This window comes from Propithecus coquereli, unplaced genomic scaffold, assembly GCF_000956105.1.
Source record: "Propithecus coquereli isolate 6110/MARCELLA unplaced genomic scaffold, Pcoq_1.0 Scaffold285, whole genome shotgun sequence".
In the NCBI taxonomy this organism is placed as follows: Eukaryota; Metazoa; Chordata; class Mammalia; order Primates; family Indriidae; genus Propithecus; species Propithecus coquereli.
In genome coordinates this window covers 3,194,015-3,213,391 of record NW_012148452.1, presented here as the reverse complement: position 1 = coordinate 3,213,391, position 19,377 = coordinate 3,194,015, and the positions used below count along the sequence as shown (strand labels likewise).

At 42.0% G+C, this 19,377-nt stretch overlaps 1 protein-coding gene across 2 annotated transcripts; it reads right to left on the bottom strand.

The window, feature by feature from the left end:
• Positions 1-1,937: 1,937 nt before the first annotated feature.
• VEZF1 (vascular endothelial zinc finger 1) lies at positions 1,938-17,999 on the bottom strand. 2 transcript variants are annotated; one of them, XM_012648437.1, is made up of 6 exons: positions 17,830-17,999; positions 12,395-13,089; positions 11,595-11,658; positions 10,340-10,523; positions 8,658-8,813; positions 1,938-5,336 (listed from the first exon to the last, which is right to left on the bottom strand). In XM_012648437.1, exons 1-6 carry the CDS (start codon positions 17,860-17,862, stop codon positions 4,909-4,911), a joined length of 1,560 nt encoding a protein of 519 aa, XP_012503891.1. In that variant the 5' UTR covers positions 17,863-17,999; the 3' UTR covers positions 1,938-4,908. The 2 variants fall into 2 exon arrangements, with proteins under 2 accessions (XP_012503891.1, XP_012503890.1); XM_012648436.1 differs by having other exon boundaries at positions 10,340-10,541; positions 17,830-17,995.
• Positions 18,000-19,377: the final 1,378 nt, after the last annotated feature.

Genomic DNA, 19,377 nt, shown 5'->3' with positions numbered 1-19,377 from the left:
CTGCCTCTAAGATTAACAAAGACTTAGCTTCCCATCCCAGTCTGGCTTTCTTCTCCATGGGCAGCCTCTAGAATTGGCACATCTGCCCCAGCCTTGGACAGGAGCACTGACTGCCAGACAGAGTTGTTGGACCAGTCACTGGAAGGGCATGTCCCTTCCATTCCCCTTGGTCTCCTCGTCCTTTCCAGCTGTCATGCCAAAGGAATAGCTTACTGGCAGAACATTTTCCTTAAATGTCCATCTTTAGCCTCTGATACAGCCAAATGCAGGTGGACCTCACTTTGAGGAAACCCCATAAACAATGAGAATTTACAAAAACATTGAGAATTCTTCCTGCATGGCTAGCAGTTACATTCATTACAAAGGATTCACTCCAATTAGAGTAGTGATTTTAAGTTCTTATTTTATGCACTCTTCAAAGAGATATTTAGGGATTGGGAAGGAGGTGGGAAATCAATTTAAGATAATTAGGGATGAAGAAAATGTCTGCAATTATGATGCAAGTCAGTGGTGATACAGAATTTGAAGTATAAAAATTCATTCCCTTACCATGACAAGACAGTTTTTGTAAAGTGATGTGTACTTGACTCTCATGGTCCAGGGCCAGCTAAGATCTGGGTCAAGTGCCTATCTTGGGAAGGAGAAGGCTAACTGGCCAACCCCTAATAGGCAGGTCTAGGGAGAGGGCTAGATTACACAAAGATCCAAAATAAAGTCCTTGACCCTCCATTCCTTTCTTGGGAAGTAAATGGCCTTAGATTGCCCAAGGGTGGGCGTCCAAGAGCAGCTGGAGTGTGGACGAATGCAGTGACACAGTCAGTATTCTGCACTGGATCATTACACACTGACGTGCCAGCCCCCTATTTTTACAAGGCAGGGGGGATTATCCAGTAATCTGCCAGTGTCAGGCCAGCTGTGGGGGAGATTTATAGGCCCAAATTGGGGGACAAATGACATTCTTTCAGGTTGAGATTCTTTAAGGAGGAAATGGAGAGGGTGCAGGACTCAGGGCCAGATTTATTAATATTAGGGCAGGACGGGGAAAGTAATTACTATACTATGAACAGATTGGACTTTTTCTCTAATAATCTATGAGGACACTAAGGTGTCCACTATCCCCTCGACATCCTGAACCCAGGTCTCTCCCAAGAGGACCAAACTGCAAGGCCCCTTGAGAAAAGCAGACACCTGGACAGCCGGGATTGGAAAGATTATCTAGCAACTCAGTCAAATAACACTTCCCCTGTTCCCAAGACAAAAACAGCATAAGAAATACATTTCCTCCAGCTGTGTTCACTGAGTCAATAAAGAGACGAAAGTAATTATTACAGGAAGTTTGGAAAGCATTCTATATACAACAGATGTACGTATCTAAAACTTTTTCATTAAGTGTCAGACTCATCTTGACATCTGTCTGGTGATACCATCGCTTGGGTACTTATCTCCCTTAACAGCCTCCTTGGAGGCAGCAACCAAGTCTTAGTCGTCTTCACATGTCCCCTTAGTGTATGACAGTGCCTGGCACATTATTGTAGCACTCAGTGGACATCTGATAAATCTAGTTAAACACAAATGGGCAAGGGACCCAGTTTAAAACACCTTTCAATTAAAGAAACTGAATCCTAGAGCATGAGAAAAAATGTTCTAAACCCATTTTCTCTTTTGGGTAGAATAGGGGCCTAAACCTGTGCTGTTGTCCCAAGGTCTGACTTCCTGGGCTTTACTCAAACTTCTGGACAGGGATACTTCCCCCCTGAGGTCTGGTGCTTTTCCACCCTCCCTTTTCCATGGTATCAATATACCAACCAGCCCGACACTGATCCCTCCCTCTCTCCAGCCCAATACTGAGATGTGTACACCTGAAGAAGCAGTACTTCAAAAATTTCTTACCATCATAGTGAATTGATGAAGCTTCTGAGTTATTAAGCAATCCATTGTAACATTTGTGACCGGTTAACTTTAATTTGTCAAAATAAATCTGCAGTATTTTGCATGTTAGTAATACAGTGCTGGTATTGACAGGTAAAATCATCATCTGCTTACACAGAAACCTTCATTTAGGAGCACACCGTAGGAGGGAAATGGATACACAATAAAAGGCAAATGCAGGCCAAGCAGCGAGCCCTAGAGCATAACAGGCTGGATGTCAGATTTGAGGATTATCTAATACAACTGTTTAGCTGCCAATCTGATAGAGGGGAAGCTCTCAACCAGGTTACAACCAGAAGAGAAAAATATACTCTGCCTTTTCGTAGAGCGGTGGCCGTTGTGCCTTCAACACCTGGTTGAATCAGTTCATCAGCATCAGAACTCAATTCCAGTTCCAAGACACAGGAGAATTTCACCGCACAACCTATTCCGCCTCCCTTTTCAGTGGCCCGCCCTCACCCTCATCCTGCCATCGACTCTCTCCCTCCCAAAAGAAGACACGACGTGGCTTTATTATTGCAGACAAGCTTCTTAAGTGAATAAAGAACGAATACAAAGTAGCATTTTAACTGAAGTCATACAATGAAGTCTCACTCCTGTTTATTATACAATGAATTGATAAAACAATCATTTCTAGTATATATCTTTTTTTAAAGAACTAATACTTTCAGGGTTCTGACAACCACACTCTAGCCTGGGGGGTAGGGCCCACAACTGCCCTCACTGAGGACTGCTCCTTGAACCACTGTGGAGGAAGCCTGGGCTGTCTGAATTGCGGACAGTGACTGCCAGCCCACCAGAGAGATGAAAGGTCCCAGCAGGCAGAGCCAGACCCCAGTCTTGGGTCTGCATGCCAGGAAATGTGGGCTTCCTCCAAATGTGGCCACTGCCCCCCAATCCAGGTCTCAGCAGGGCCATTCTTGGGCCTTCCCTACACGAGTCCTTCCAGTAGTCCACACATAATGCTCTACATATTAGAAACGAACCATTTTTGTACTGTGGATAAGATCAGTTGTAACAAAGTCATAGCTACGTATTTTTCTCTACATTTTGTTTATTGAGACAAACTAATTAAAAGGCACAAACATAGGGCATGTTTACATGGACATTATAACAAACATATACATTAAAAGTGTAGGAATGTGTTGCCTTCCTGCTAAACAGAAAGTTCCTAAGCTTTTATATATACAAAAGTTGTACAATTTAATGTCCTAAAGTACAAAAGATCATTTATAAAATTATTTTACACTAAGTACTATTTATTTTATTTTTTACTATGTAGTTCAACCCCCTAGAACTGTTTTGTATAATGACACACAGATACCTGTCCCTGATGTAGGAAGTCTGCCTCAGATGCAAGGTATTTTGATGTTTGAACTGACACAGTGGGGTATAAACAGAAGTCATCCAGTTTGATAGTCAGTCCTGCAAACATTCTGCAAGATTAACACAACTAGTTTCCATTTCTGTTAACTGCAAAGATTAAAAAATGAAAAAAAAAAAACAAAAAAAAAAACCCAAAAACATTGCAACTTAAAAAAAAATCACAGCGTCTTGGTTTTAGTTAACTTTTTAAAAAAACACGATGCTTTAAAAACATTAATGTGTGGCATGATGGTGTAAAGTATCTGTTTCCCTACCTTTTGGTTTCTATTTTATGTACAGAGATAAAACATCCTGCTAAGAAATAAAAAGCACATGTTGCAACGTGCACAATCATTGCTGGGTTTCCACAGGAGTGCAGACAGCTATCTCCCTGAAAACACCACAAAGCTGATACAAGTGTTTTCTCAAAGAAAAAAAAAGTGATGTCCGTATTTACAAAGTTGAACAAATCTGCACAATACTTGATTAAGAAACGGAAGGAGAAATTAAAAAAAAGAGAGATACACTCTGCTTGTTCTGAAGGGGCATACTACCTAGTTAGTGGTTAGAATAAAAACTGTATACAATTTAATATAAGACATAAACTCTAGTGAGCAACTAACACATCTGTCCCTGTTGTAACATCAACAGGCTCTGATTGGGAGAGAGAGGGGCATAACACATCCCAGTGCCTCCAGCGTCTTCCAATTTAAAGCAATATATTTGAACTGTTCCAAAGTACTCCTTGGCTCCCAAACAGGAGTCCCACTGGCCTCCTTTAGTTAGGAGCCTGCCTGTCCGCACACTTGACAACTTCTCTGTCAGTTGCGGCCTTTTCTTACCAAAACACAATTTGTATATTTTGGTATTTTTTTTTTTTTTAAGATTTTTTTTTAAAAAGTCAACTACAATGCTATATTCCATCAGGATTAATATGCTGAGCAATATGTACATCTCCAAATATCAGGTCACAATCCCTATTATATGTTGAAGTTAGAATGATAAATTATCATATGCTTTGCATATCAGAGCTGGTATCACCTTTCCCATAGGGAATGCTGCCTGAAATTAACATATTCCCAAAGGTAAAATGCATATTCTCTGAAATGCATTTTATTATGACAATGCATGTATTTATTCATAAAAACAATAAACACAGACAATTCTACACTAGCTCTCAATCTGTGGATTTAGAATTTCAGGTTAAAATCAGCCATCCACCTTGTGTAGGGAGAAGAGTTTTGCTAGCGTTTAGAATAAAATGATTTTTTGGGATTAGAAACAGTAATGCTGTTTTTTTTTTTTATTTTGAAATGGGTTTTTTTTTTAATGATTGGTTTTAATTCTGGCATCTCATCTTGCCAACTACTATCCTGTTTAAGCAATGCTGTCAGCTAAAAGGAATTTCTGATTAAACTAAAGTGGTCCAGTGATAAGTTACATACATACCCTACTTTGAACAATCCCAGCCAAATTGGAGAAAAATGCTACTACACTATTAACTAATGTAATAAAATCTCCCAATTTCATGGTTTACTTTTTGTTTTAATCAACTAAAAGTTAAGTTGCTGGTAAATATTTACTTTAACCCATATTTTAATTTTATAATACTGTTTACCAAGGCGGTGATGTAGGCAAAGCTTGGGGCAAGAAAGGCATGCTCTCTACAGGCCTCATCGCTATATTGAGAGGGGCGGCTAATGTCATAGGTGTGGGCAGATTCATCGGAGATGTGATCGTGACAGGGTGTGCTATGTTCACTGGGGCAGTGACAGGGGTGGGGAGGTTGACTGGGGTAGTGAGTGTTAAAGGAGAGGTCATGGATAATGGACTGGTTATAGTTACAGGATGCCCTATGTTCATTGGGCTGGTTATGTTAACTGCACTTGAAACATTTACTGGACTTCTCATGCTCATTGCAGCTGCCACTGTGACTGGGTTTGACATAGTCCCAGACGACACAGAGGATGTTATATTGAATGGAGTAGTAAGAGTCACAGGTGTCGTAGCAGCCGTGGAGGTTTGGCACAGGTTAGCAGCTTCTAAAATAAAAGACAAAAGGGCCTTTAGACTTTCAAAACAGTGAAAAAAATTCAGTTTCTGAATCAATTTCTTTTCATTAAAAAAGTCAAACATTTAATAAATCAAATTACAGTTTTCTACCAAGTCATCAACAGGAAGGGAGGATCCTCCGGAGCTCAAGCCTGGGGGCCAGGGATCTCAGTGTGGGAGTCACCTTTCTGATGCTATACCTCCCGCAAGGACTTAGGCAATTTGTTTAGCCTTGCACTTTTGGTTTCAAGTTCAGATTTACTTACCTACCTCATAGTGATGCTGGGAGGATCAGTTAACTTCTGCAAGGCACTCTGCAGGGCAGAGATACCAAGAAGGGCTAAGTGTTCTCACTACCACTTCATGCAGTTCCTCTGAGTTCTAAAGACTTTCCTGGGAAGAGCCAACCAGAAGCAGGCCAGGAGAAAGGGCTTGTTTACACAGAGCTGGGCCAATAGTTACACAATAACAGACAGTCAGAAAAATCTTCTCATAAGGCACACAGGAACTAGCAGAGAGAAGTGTGCATACTCAATGACATGTACGTTAAAGCCTTCTTAGACACGAAGCCACATTCTGTCAAGGTTTTAAAAATGCATAATTAGAGAATGATAAACAAGTTATTCTAGTATCACCTGTTTATTTCAGTTTTAGGAAAATCATTCTAGTTAAATCTTGTTTCTGGTTATAACTCTTAACTATGTTAAGAAAGAAAAAATACTCCTCAGTAGATTGATATTCTCCTCCTCACTCCTATTTCTTCTTCTCTTTCTGATGTTGACAGTCACTTACTTTGTCTAGTATCATTTAACTGCACATAATACACACACCACTGAACATATCAAGAACTAACCAGGCAAGGAGACCGTGCAGTGAGTTGGGGGACCCTGGTCCTTGTTATCTAGCAAAACCTGGGTACTCCCCTCCAAAGTGACACCCCCAACCCATCCCTCAACAAAATTCAGCACCACCTGCTGGTGTGCCAGAAAATGGCAGTAAGGAGATGGATAGGTGGGCTGGCTGTGACTTGGCTGTCAAAATGGAGAAATGCATTAGAAACTAAAGACGGAGGTCTGCACATGATCTACACATAGGTCAGATCACCTCAGGTGGATCCTTGAGTCAAGCAGCCATTCCTTGATCAATACAATGTAACTTTGGCATACTCCATACTTCATATCAGAGATTCCTGAACCTGGCTGATGTTCAAAATCATCTGTCTAGGGAACTTCTTTAAAAAAATGGATTCCAGAATTGGGCCAGGCGTGGTGGCTCCCACCTGTAATCCCAGCACTTTGGGAGGCTGAGGTGGGAGGATCGCTTGAGGCCACAAGTTTGAGACCAGCCTGAGCAACAGGCTGTCTCTACAAAAAATAGAATAATTAGCTGGACATGGTGGCTACTCTGGAGGCTAAGGCAGGAAGATTGCTTGAGCCCAGCTCAGGAGTCTGAGGCTGCAGTGAGCTATGATGATGCCACTGCACTCTAGCCTAGGTGACAGAGTGAGACCCTGTTTCAAAAAAAAAAAAAAGTATTCCCAACGGTGAAATTTAGGTGGAATCTAGGAATTTGTATGTTTAAAAAGCTCCCAAGATGATGTTAAGATTTCAACCAGGTTTGGAAACTTATATTACCTTTTTTAGGCCTAATTATTTAAAGGGACATTGCAGATTCAAGTTTAGGTTTTCAGGTCAGGAGTCTCCTCTCCCCCAAAAAGATAACATTTACTAACATGAATACAGAGGTCTCTAATATCAGTGGTCATTTCCAGAGAGATTCATACTATGAATGGGAATACAATAGCATTTTGTTTCATGGAGGTCAGAAGATGAGCTAAACAATCAAGTCTTATTGTGCAATCAAACTGAAATACAATACCAAATAGAGGAGTGCAGCAAGAGAGAGAATGAGAGAGAAAACCAACTAACTCACTTTTGAGGTGCCGGTATCAGTGCTAAGGATATTCTCCTCCTGCTTTCCCCAAAGGAGTTTTCTCTCTCTGATGTGCTATCCCCCTCACCTCCTCTCCTGTGTTTTCTTTTAACCTAACGGTGTCCTTTTATTATGACTTAAACACTTCACTCCTTCTCTACGTAAAAGATCCTTCATATACTTTCAACCCGCTATGCAATTATCACAGCACTACATTTTTTTGCTCCCCACTGCCAGCTCTCCCTCCACTCCACTCTTCTACCCACAAAACATTTTATTAAAATAATGACAAATCTTCATTTGGAAGAAAGGAACAAGAAGCAGCTGAGCAAGGGTGGAAAGCCTGTCTGGACTGCTGCAGTCTTTTCCTCCAATGCCAGTAGATGTATGAAAAAGGATGCTATTCCTTTTATCTTTATCCTAGTACAGGATGTTTAGAAAGGCTCGGAGGAAGGCAACAGCCACACTACATGAAAGCAAAAGATGGAAGAAACTACATAGCAAAGGAGTTACATGCACAGGAGTCTATATGCAGAGGATTCCTTAGCATTTAAAATAAAACAGCAAAACATGGCAGAGGTCGGGGAGGAAAGAAGGAATTTATAAATTTGTCCTATGGCTGATGATACATTGACAAAATGATTTATTTGAAGTGGCTGCACAACAATCCAGAAGCCAAAGCTGTAACCAGTAAGTTAAAAAGTATGTTGAAAACTGATATTCCAACTGGTTCTTTATAAGATACACGAGAGAAAAAGCTAACCATTCTCACTTAATTTTTCTAACAATTACAGTTAAGTCCCCATTAGCACAAGTGCAGACATGTTAAGCTAAGGCCAGTCACAGTGATAGACTGAAAGAGATTAAGGGTGAGACCAAGAGAAAAAACATCAGCACTATAAAATCTGAAACATGTAATAAATAATACAATGCAGAAAGAACACTAAAGAGCAAAAAATAGTGGAGTTATAAGAAAATGGAACTTACGTACACATAAGGACATTTCATCTACCTCTAAAAGTGGTAATATTTCAGAAAGAAAAAAAAAGGAGCCCATAATGCATAGACGTTGACATCAAAATGGAACTATGAGCATAACAAAGGACCAAATTTAGTTCCAAATTTGTAACAAAAAGTAAATTGAAGGAAAGAAAATGATAAGAAATACTGAGAATTTTTATTTCCTAGCAAGAAAAACTTACCTGGATGCTTTGCTGCCAGTAACTAAACTTTATCATATATTTCCTAGGATTCACAATATTTACATGTTTCCATTAAGCTAGTCGCCCTAAATTGTGGCTTCTCTACTTTGATCACTTGGCAGACCAAATGAAAATACTTCTCTGGCCATACTTTGAATGCTGGAAGCCTCATCTCACCTTTCTTCCTTGCTTTGACAGCTTCTTCCCACAGTCTCAGTGTTTCTACCTGCTTCCCTGGCCAGCTTGTCACATGTTGTTGTTGTTGCTGTTGTTGCTGCTGCTGTTGCTGCTGCTGCTGCTGCTTCTGGTTGCTGGTCTCTTCATTCATGCATGCTGTTCCAAAGATAAACCAGAAACGCTGGCTGTATTTACCTTGAGAAAGTATGGCCATTTTTTCAAAATTGACTCCTCATACCTCTGTGACCTTTTAACCTGATAGCTCTTAATAATTGTATGTTTTTTGGGATTGTGTCTATATTGGTCAAAATAAACAAATTGATTAAAAAATTCTGGAGAAGCAGGGAAAAACAATATGGAAAAGAATTCTCTGGCATATTAAAAAGCAAGCATCTTTAAAAATGGAAGTTGGGTAATATTAGTATGGATTAATCAATGTTCATCAAAATATCAAATGTTTTAAAATTTGACAATGATGTACATCAAAAGCAAATTTTTGTAAAGTTAAAGTACAACACACTAGATAATAAACCCAGTGTACTTACAAAGAAGCAAAAATGGATGAGATTAAATCACATTAAGTTTTCTTTCCCATTCACTTGTGGCCACCCATTTTTTGAACATTTAATGTTTCTGCTGCATATAAAGTACGTATATAATAGAATACAGGATTAAGAAAATGCCTTCTTCTATTGGTTAGGGCAATCTTAACAGTAAAAGCCTGGATAAATGCACAGGATAAAATGTGAATTTTATCCACGAGTCTCTAGAATATTCCATTTTTAACTCTGAATTTAAGGTAAACAAAGCATTTAAACCTTCAAGTGGATGTGATACCCCATTTCTCTACAGATTTGGGTTTGAAAAGCAAACTTGTTAACATTGCTTTCACCTTTAGGGTTATTATTAAGGATATGTTATTAATACAATTAGGAGTTAGGAAATACTGCCACTTGAGAATCTTCCTAACTTTAAATAAAAACAATTAAAATTGCCTAGTATGAGATGTAGCTTCCAGCAGGGCTCCATGGCTCATGCCTGTAATCCTAGCATTCTGGGATGCTGAGGCAAGAGGATCACTTGAGGTCAGGAGTTCAAGACCAGACTGACCAAGAGTGAGACCCTGTCTCTTAGCTGGGCGTTGTGGAGTGTGCCTGTAGTCCCAGCTACTCGGGAGGCTGAGGGAGGAGGATCTCTTGTGCCCAGGAGTTTGAGGTTGTTGTGAGCTAGGCTAATGCCACTGCAGTCTAGCCAGGGAAAACAGAATGAGACTGTCTCAAAAAAAGAGATGTAGCTTCCTAGTGTGGTTTCTGCTGCCTCAATCCTAACACACTAGAGCTTTTCATTCAAACCCCATAAAAGAGCGGACACACTGAAAAATACCTACGGGGAAATTCTGCTCTTCTAATATGGGTGTTAATTAGTAGCACAGGATTGAAAGCAAAATTAGTGGAGAGTTTATCAATGCTGTTGGAAATATGCAGGTAAAGCACGGTTCTGACTCGAATATGCTCTCTCCATTACTGCCTGTTTGCACACTTTAGTAATAGGAGGAAACATGTAAGATGAACATTAACATAGTCCTGGGAGCACACACGTGAAAATACATTTGAAACATTATAAAAACACGCAGATTTCATAATCTGAAAGGCAAAAGAAATAACATCTGAAGCATCACCTACTTTTACTGATGCCTTGTTTACATGTATTACAGTTGATACTTTGGCTCTGCCCGTGAGTCTTTAAGTGGCTGGTGATGTACGCTGCACTCAGGAGCTTCCCACAGATGTTACATGATACCTTGCCTTCGTGGCGCACCATGTGTGTCCGCAGTCTGTCTTTGGTGGCAAAGGCAGCAGTGCACGTCTGCATGAGGGAGGAAAACTTTTTTTAAATATAGACTATCCTGTTCTACTCATTTTAAAGTACGTTATATTCTATGCATTGCCCTACCCATGTCAGCAAGCTGACTTAGCTAGCTGAATTTTAATTCAGAATCATAATTATAATAAAACACTTGATGAATTTTGAACCCTTCCATTTTGGAGGAAGAAAATATATCAACACAGAGTAGTGAAAAGATATAAGCTTTAGAGTCAGTTAATCCTGGATTTAAAATGAGCTCTACAATTTACTAAACAGTGTAAAGTTGAACAAGTTAGTTAACCCATCTGAATTTGTTTCTTCATCTGCAAAATTGGGATAATAATTCCCAACTGACAAAATTACTGGTGGATTAACAGCCCGGTGCACATAGCAGGCACTTACTCAATGACACTAGCTTCCTCCCTCCAATTAGATTTTTCTTAGAATTCAACCATTTACTTAATAAAATCAGTCATTAACAAATTTAACTCAAAGCAGCACCAGTACTCCAGCAACAAACCAGAATTACTGATGCCTAAGTCATTTGATTTAGCAAAGTTCTTAAGCTTTTTGTTATCACAACTGATGTCAAATAAAATCACTAACCTGAACAGATTTTCAAACAACTAGAAAATGCTCCAATTTGGTAACAGCAAAAGTCCAGTATGTGATTAACATTTGGGAGAAAAATTCATATTTTCTCCTACTTCAATTAAAACAACCTCAATCATCAATCCAGAAATTAATTCAAAGCCCTTTATTCTTTTATTCATTCCAAATACACAACAATCTTCCCAAGACTATAAATTTTTTTCTTATAATAAGAAATGCTGTTGCCCAGGAAAAGGGAAATATAGCTTAACAAAAATAACACAGAAATTCTTAAATGATCTTGTCTTACAGAAATAGAAGCTGTTACTTATATTTTATGAAACTAGAATTCAAATAGGCCACATTTACTCAAGCCAGTGATTTTAAGACTATTCAAGAATGGCGAGATTTGACTGGCTCAGATCTTCTGTATAATGTGCATTTAGTACCACACTAAGGGTAAGTCATTTTAACTCTTACTTGGCATTTGAAGGGTCTCTCTGTTGAATGGACATGTTTTACGTGACAGCTTAAGTGGTCAGGCCTGTGAAAGGGAGAGTTTCAACATAAGATGTAATATAACACACAAAGAAATGCTACTTATGTGATGCTTACATGCTTGGCAGATGGGGAGGGGGCATTTTAAAAAAAGCTAGCAAAATCACCAACCCCTCTCCCCCAGTGCAAGCCTCCTTACCTCTCTTACCATAAACAAAAGTCTTAGTCGTTTACCTGTTAATTTTCTCTCCTAGTCAACATCAAATCATATTAGGTCTTGATTCTTTACAATTACAAAACACCTGAAGTTTTAGTCCTAACACCTGCCAAAAACAGCTACTATTATATTAACTCTAAAAGCTTTTAAAAATGAAAATTAGTGAAATGTTAGTAGCCACACAAAAATGGAAAAACATTCTTCTAAAAGTTTTATTAAAAGTATCCAAGGACTTCCAGGAAATGAGTTTCTTTGATTTACGCAGTGAACCTTATGTGTAGTCTCCCGACTGAATTCGAAACTGGTGGTTTTGCAGTGATAAGAAGTATCCATGTGCCAAATGAAGGCCTGAGTCCACCAAGACACTTCTTAAATGAAATAATAGGTTAATCACTATGTACCACTTGTCAGCCACACCAAACTGGAAGCATAATGCTTATCTATCACCAATCTCTAATAACACAGGCCTGCCCACATCTATTCTCACATAAACCTTCCAGATCACACAGACAAAACTGAAGTTCACTGATACCATAATGAAGAAAAGCAAAGCAAAATGCAGTACCTCGAGAAGCCTTTCCCACAAACACTGCAAGTATAGGGTTTGGTGATGCCTCCTTCATGAGACCTCACATGGTAAGTCATCCGGTCCTTTCTCTTGAAGCGCTGATTACAAATAGGACACTCGAAGGGCTTCTCATCTGAATGGGAGAGCTTGTGCCGATTGAGGTGGTACACATCTCGGAAGGCCTTCCCACACATCTCACAAGCATGGTTCTTCTTGACAGGCTTACTGGGTTTCTTGACAGACTGGGTCACGGGCATAGCTGTGGTGCTGGCACTGCTACTGGGGTTGGTGCCCGAGGAAGATGTAGTGACTGTTGACAAGATGCCTGCAATGGTCGAGACCAACGAAGTTCGGCTGCTGTCCCCAGCGATGGTAGAGATAAGGGGAACCACCGTGGTGGGGGTTTTCTTTGCCCGGGACACCAATTTGATCCCTGTGTGGCAGGATTCATGGCGCCTCAGGTGATAGCTGTCCCTGAAAGCTTTACTGCAGTAAGTGCACACAAATGAAGTTTTGGGTTTTTCTTTTTTAATCCCAATGGCATCCTTTAATGTTTCTGGTGCAGCCTGAGGTTTCTGAGTTATTGGTATTGGAAGCAATGGTTTCTGATCAGGGGGCTCCACAGCAGAGCTCAGGAGGGGCAGCAAGCTGTTCTGTGCTGCCTGCTGTTGGTGATGGGAGGCTTCATGGGCCTAAAACCAAACATTTACACTTCAGAAACTCAGCCTCTCACAATGACCTTCAAAATTCAACATGCTCCAGACAATAGAGACCAGAAGAAACAGTCAAAGAGTCTGTAAGCTATTCTCTGCAACAGAGATCCAGCAACCACCTAGTCACTCTCAGAGCTCCCAATATAAAGCATTGAAAAATCACTGTGCAGACATAAAACTTTTGCGACTAAGTTGCTGACAGTGATCTTGCTTTTGAACAGCTGACTAAACTACAGACTACTCTGGTTCATAAGGGACATACCAGCTGATGAAATCAGTTTGCAGTAGTCTGTCAGTGCTGAAACCAAGTTTAAATAAGTTGTCAAAAAAATTACACTCCAGGCTGAAGTATTTAACAGTACTTTACTGCAGCAACACACAAACACACACACACACACACACACACACACACACACAATGACATAATCATCTACTTGTCTATTACCCACTAAAGGAAAAGCATCAAGTTTTTCCCTTTCTATCAGAAAACTCTTAGTGATTGAGGAAGGGGACTGTTGCTAAGTGATGAAAGAAAAGTAGTTCTCTGAATACATATGCTAGCTGTTAAGCTTAAGTTTTCACTGACTCTACTAAAAGATCTGGTCGAAACAAAACTTGCTATTAATCAACGTGGAAGGCATCTGTGAAGGTAACCCACAGCAAAACACCTGTCGGTTGTTCTCAGGTCATTTAATCTTATACTAGAGTCTACATCCTTTAGCAACACTAGCTGTTCAAACTCTAAACTCTCAAAGACAGATTGAGAAAAACAAACAACAAACACTTAAATTCCTTTTATGTTCATCTTCTTCCACCAGTTCCAGCAGTTGTAGGTTTCGATAAAGTATTAGACATTTGCTGGTATAAAGTGCTTCACCACTTCAAAAGTGGGGGCTAGATACTGTCTGGAAATTTTCATTAGCTGCACTGAAACCAAAATTTCATCGTGGATCAGGTTCTTGGTATTTATGAGTAGTTGCTCTCTTGGTTCTGATTCTTTCAAAATTCTCCATACCTCCATACTGATAAACATTTAGGAAATGATGGAAAAAATTCCTGAAATAGTTCTTCCTAATATGTTGTTCTTTACCAACGTTATTTTTGAAACTCTTGACAGAGTCTTGAGTTTTGTAATCCTAAAAGGATACAGGCACTCAGAGCTAAGAGTTCCAAATATTTAAGCATACAAAGTCCTAGGAGGGACCTATCCCATCTAGACATTTTAGACAGTTATTTACCCTCTCATTCTATAACCACAAGTGCTACAGGTAACTTGATTAAGGAAGAAAAGAAGAAGGACACACACACACTCACTCACACATAGCTCCTCCTTTGATGGATAAGAATATCTACCACACGTTGTTCCATGTTTACTTGATGGCAGCACAACAGCCTGGAACTAGTTTCTCCCAAATGATTAGGAGGTGTGGTATCCAGAGTTATCACCTTCAATTTAATAATTTTGATTTTATCACTCTTTGAGTCCTGGAAGTGCTCTCAGAAATTGTGCAGTTGCTTATGAGTATCTTTCTAGACTTAGTGCGCATAACCGAAGTACAGTCCACTTTTAATCTAATTTGTAAAGCTCCTGTAACAGTGAGGGTCTATCTACCCACGTGACATCAGCAGAAATTTTGCAGAATTTGGACTGGACTCTAATCTCACCCCTCTTCCAACTTTGCTGTAAGACATTCAAGTTTCCATACAGTATACAAATGGTTAATAGTTGGAGATAGCTCAAGATATACAATTTCAAAGGCTAACAGATCAGATAATAGGGAATGCAAATCTTCTGGACAAAGTTCAGACTTATAGAGGCATTTTTCAATTCTAAACAACCATTAGTACGATGGAGTACTAAAAGCACTTACTGCCATTTTACCAATTCAGATGTCTGTGGCAACATAAAGTATTTTTACAGCATTGCTGAAGCTCACTTTCATACGAGGGTCACACCAGGTCCCTGCTTCTTGGGTGAAATGCTGTAGAACCACTACAGGAATCACTCTCTGAGGATTCCTAGGATCCCCACACTTCTACATGAAGCCTTCTAAGGGGGAACTGGGTTTTCCCAACTTGTTCTCTGGGGGAGAGACAGAGTAAAATAACAACCACAGCTGGCCTTTAGTTAAGTGATTTACTTTTAAATTTATTTTTAAAATATAACTTCTGGGCTTTTATTTGACTATCATCATCAAATCAAAGTTTTAATTTTATCTCCCATCTCTTTTGACTGTAAGGATTTTTAATCCTGCTCAAACTTTCCTTTTTCTGAGGCTGGCAAAAAACTAAACAGAAATGTTATTTCATCACCCAGGGTAGTAGGATATGGCACCATGAAATCTCCAGTGCCAGAGGGTAAAAGATTTTGTACTGAACAAATTAGCATCGGTGAGTCATATCTTGAATGTCCTGTTAGAAGAATAATCCATCAAACATTTTAGCAGCTATAGCTTTCACTTTCCACCAGGTTATCTGGAAAGCAAGCAGGTATTAAATTGTTTTAAAATATAAATTCAGTAGGATGTTCCAGGAAACAAACAAGAAAATTTAACTCCATTCCCCCAGTGAAAATTACTTAATACCAGAACTGATTAAGTCTATTCATATCTTTCCATAGAAAAGGCTGAAATATTCTCCTCATCCATTCAACTGCCCTTGGCTCTACATTTTAAGTTTTCCAACAATTTTCACTGCACACATTGCCAAGCCCAGGATCAAATATTAGCTTTCACACTTCTCCATCAGGTGGAAAAAAAAGATTTTAATAGCTGGAAACTATTAAGTAGTATAAAATCTAACTAAAAAGTTGATCAAAATGCTTGGCATTTGCTTTACCCAGGGACGGAATAATAATTTTTTAAGAAGTATTCCAAAAATTTTTCAGTGAGCTTTCTAAAGATGAGTTATAAGTTTTTTCTGTTTTTTTTTCAATCTCTATTAAGTTTGTAGACACCAGGTTTAACACAGTTTTTTTAATCATGTGAAAATCACTTCAGTGGCCCATCGATCCCATATCTTTTCTTTTTCTCGAGAAAAATAAAGCATTTGCCACCTTTACACCAACCTGGATGACAGCTAGTCATGTATCATTTCTTTTCCAGTGCATTTTAAGTTGGTTTATCACATTATTATCAAGCTTATCAAAGCACAATAAAACAATACTACACCATAATGAGAAAAGGAGGAAGTTCCTGAGTTTCATAATTTTGAGTATTTTCAATTTTAAGAAGCCCGAATATATTTCAGTAACTACTTAAAAACAAATTTCCATATTTGAAAAAATATATGTCTTAAAACAATAAACCAGGTCTACACAATAGGTAATGTCTGAATTCTCCAATTCCCTATATTAAATTCACTGAGATGAATCCAGTAACTGGAAGGATAATTTTTCGAAAATTCTGCATCCGTTCCTGGTTAGTTCCGAAAGGTCTCAAGCGCCCAAGCTACGCGTTTGGGATTTCACGAAGTATTCAAAGAAGGAAAATAACTCAGAGAGGCGGGAAGAACGCACTTAAAAGTGACGAGCTAGCTTCCTAACCTCCTCCGGTTCCGAAGTTTCCCCGTGAGCTCATCGCTACTGCCCACTAAATGCTTCGTGTGCAAACAGAAACGAAGCAGGAAAAAAATAAGTTGCAGCCTAGATCTTCCAAAGAGGGGTCCCCCACCTAAAGTGGGCGGGCAAGAGAATTGCCAACGTACCGGCTACAGTCACTTTTAAGTTTCTTGCAAAAAGCAAAGACCAACACCCCAATGAGTGACTCATCTGGGGGCTTTGTAAGCGGACTTTGTTTGCGCTCTCCGCTTTCCGTCTCCCCACTAGGTTGGAGCAAACGATCGAGGTGGGCCGAGAGAGAAAAGCGCTCCGGGAGAAGGTCGCGCCTCCAGGAGTCCCGGCCCCCAGCGCTCCCCCCTCCCCGGCCCGGCCCGGCTGGGGGATTCCCCGGGCTGAATGGGACGGCGGGAGAGCTGGACGGAGGGAGAAGGTGTCAGCTGCCAAGGCTCGGCTGAGGCTTGGGAAAGAAAAAATGTAAATCCAGTGAAAAAGTTTAGGGAGGGGAAACACACAACACCCCCTCCACTGGGTAAACACAAGGGGGGGCGGCGGGAAGGGGGAGTGGCGGGGAACCTAGACATACCCGCTATTCGCGGGGATGCGGGAGGGGGGGTCAGAAAGTCAACATACACACGCATATACACAAAAAGAAAGGAAAGGGAGGTGAAAAGAAAGAGCGAGCGAAAGATGGATGAAGTGGGGGGGGAGAACGAGACTCAGAGCAGGACCTGGGGACCCCCCTCACCCCACGGTGCGGGACCCGGCTGGCGCGCAGTGGCTGGGCAGCCCGCGCTATCCAGCGGCCCGGCGCCCTCCTTTCTCTGGGCCTCGGGGTGGTGACAGCGATCGGCCTCCTCCCTTCCCCTTCAGGGCAGGAGAGAAGGGTGTGTGTGTGTATGTGTGTGTGTGCGCGTGTGTGTGCTGGGGGGGCTCTGGGTTCACCCCGAGGCCTGCTCTCTCCCCCGCACCCCGTGAGGCCGCCTCCTTTCACCTCAGCAGCCCGGCTCCGCCGGGGCGGGCGGGCGGAAAAACAAAGGGGGATTAAGGCCGGGCCGGAGAGCGGAGCCGGGAGGGAGGGGAGGAGGAGCGCCCGCCCGCCCGCCAGCCCGGGGCCCGGCCCCCCTGTCCCCCCCGTGCCCCCCCGGGGGGGCCCCCAGTACCTGGAACAGGAACGCGGTCCAGTTGGCCTCCATGGCTGCGGCGGCCGACCCCCCTCCTCCCCACTCCCCCCGCTCGGGGAGCCTCCTCAGCCGGAGGAGGCGACAACAAAGCGGCGGCGGCGGCGGCGGCAGCGGCAGCGGCGGCTCCTCAACATGGCAGCGCCGAGCGCGGCCACTTCCGGTAACCTCCGGGACGCACCACCGCGGCGGCGAGCGCGGGCGGGGGGGGAGCCCCGGCCCGGCCGCCGCCGCCCCCAGTTGCCCCGACCCCTTCTGGGCGTCCCCGCTGCCGGCTCGCCGCCTGGGAGCTCAGCCAGTGCCTGCCGGCGGTGGGGTCAGAGCCCCCGCGGGGGGGCTGGGGTGGGGCCGGGGGCGGGGATGGGGCGCGGCGTCCCCCCCCGCGGGGGTGTGTGGTGCTGCGGTCCGTGGCTCAGGCAGCTGGAGCAGGGGGAGCTCAGGAGAGAAGATGGAGGACGCCAGGGTCTGGCGCTGGCCCGCTGGGCACAGCTGGGCCATCTCCCGTGACTCAGACACGGTGCCCAGCAGCATCGCGTCCCTATTAAACTCTCAGCGGAGGGCACAGACCACGGCGGACACCTGGCCTCTACCTCCAAATTAGGGGAAGCCCCTTTGACTTCGAGTGTCTGTCCCTTTTGGCATTTCATTCCGGGCTGGCTAAGTCCTACAAACTCTATGATATGCATCTCCCTCTGAGTAGCCTTCTAACTCAAGCAGGGAATCCCACTGGGGTGCAGCCTCAGATCCTCCCAGTGTCGAGGGAAACACTTCCCACGCGTAGAGATGTCATTACTGGGTTATTCTTGGGTAAAGGGCTGAGCTTCCCCATCCTCCCCTTCACTCCCGATAGGATGTGAAATTCTACCCTAATACCCCTCCTCTCCCGCCAAAAATAATAAAAATAACAAGTGAGAAAGTATAGACAAATTATTTTAGTCCTTTAGTACAATCTGTTTCCTTCTTCACTCCCCCAGAACAAAAATCGAACTTCTGGTTGGACAGCGTCAGGAGATGTCATGGAGGTGACCCCAGCCTCTGTTTGCAGTTCCAAGTCTTCCATGTAGGCGTCACTGCTGCTGGAACTTTGTAGAGAGGAGCCTGTATGATGATGTCTTTAACGTTTTCTATCCTTTCCTCACATAGAGGTAGCTACTGGGAATATCAGAGACAAGCTATTATTAAACAAGTGTCTCCAGTCCAAGAAGTCTCCTGTGGTAGGGAAATGAGAGGGCAGGCTATATCACTGATATTTTTATAAACTCTAGTTTAAAAAAAAAAAACTTCAGATGGACACATTATTTCCAGATTTCAAATCTTTCAAAACCAACTTACTCGTATCTCATCCCATTTATTCCCCTCCATACACTTCTAATCAAGGTTACCATCTCCAACTTCCCCTAAACATACACAATAAAAATATTATGGCTGCAGAATTCTATGGCAATAGAAACTGACGAGGTACCGTAATATGACAGTCGGTTTCCTTTCCATCCACTACAAAAGTATACCCTCTTCCACTCTTTCCTCATT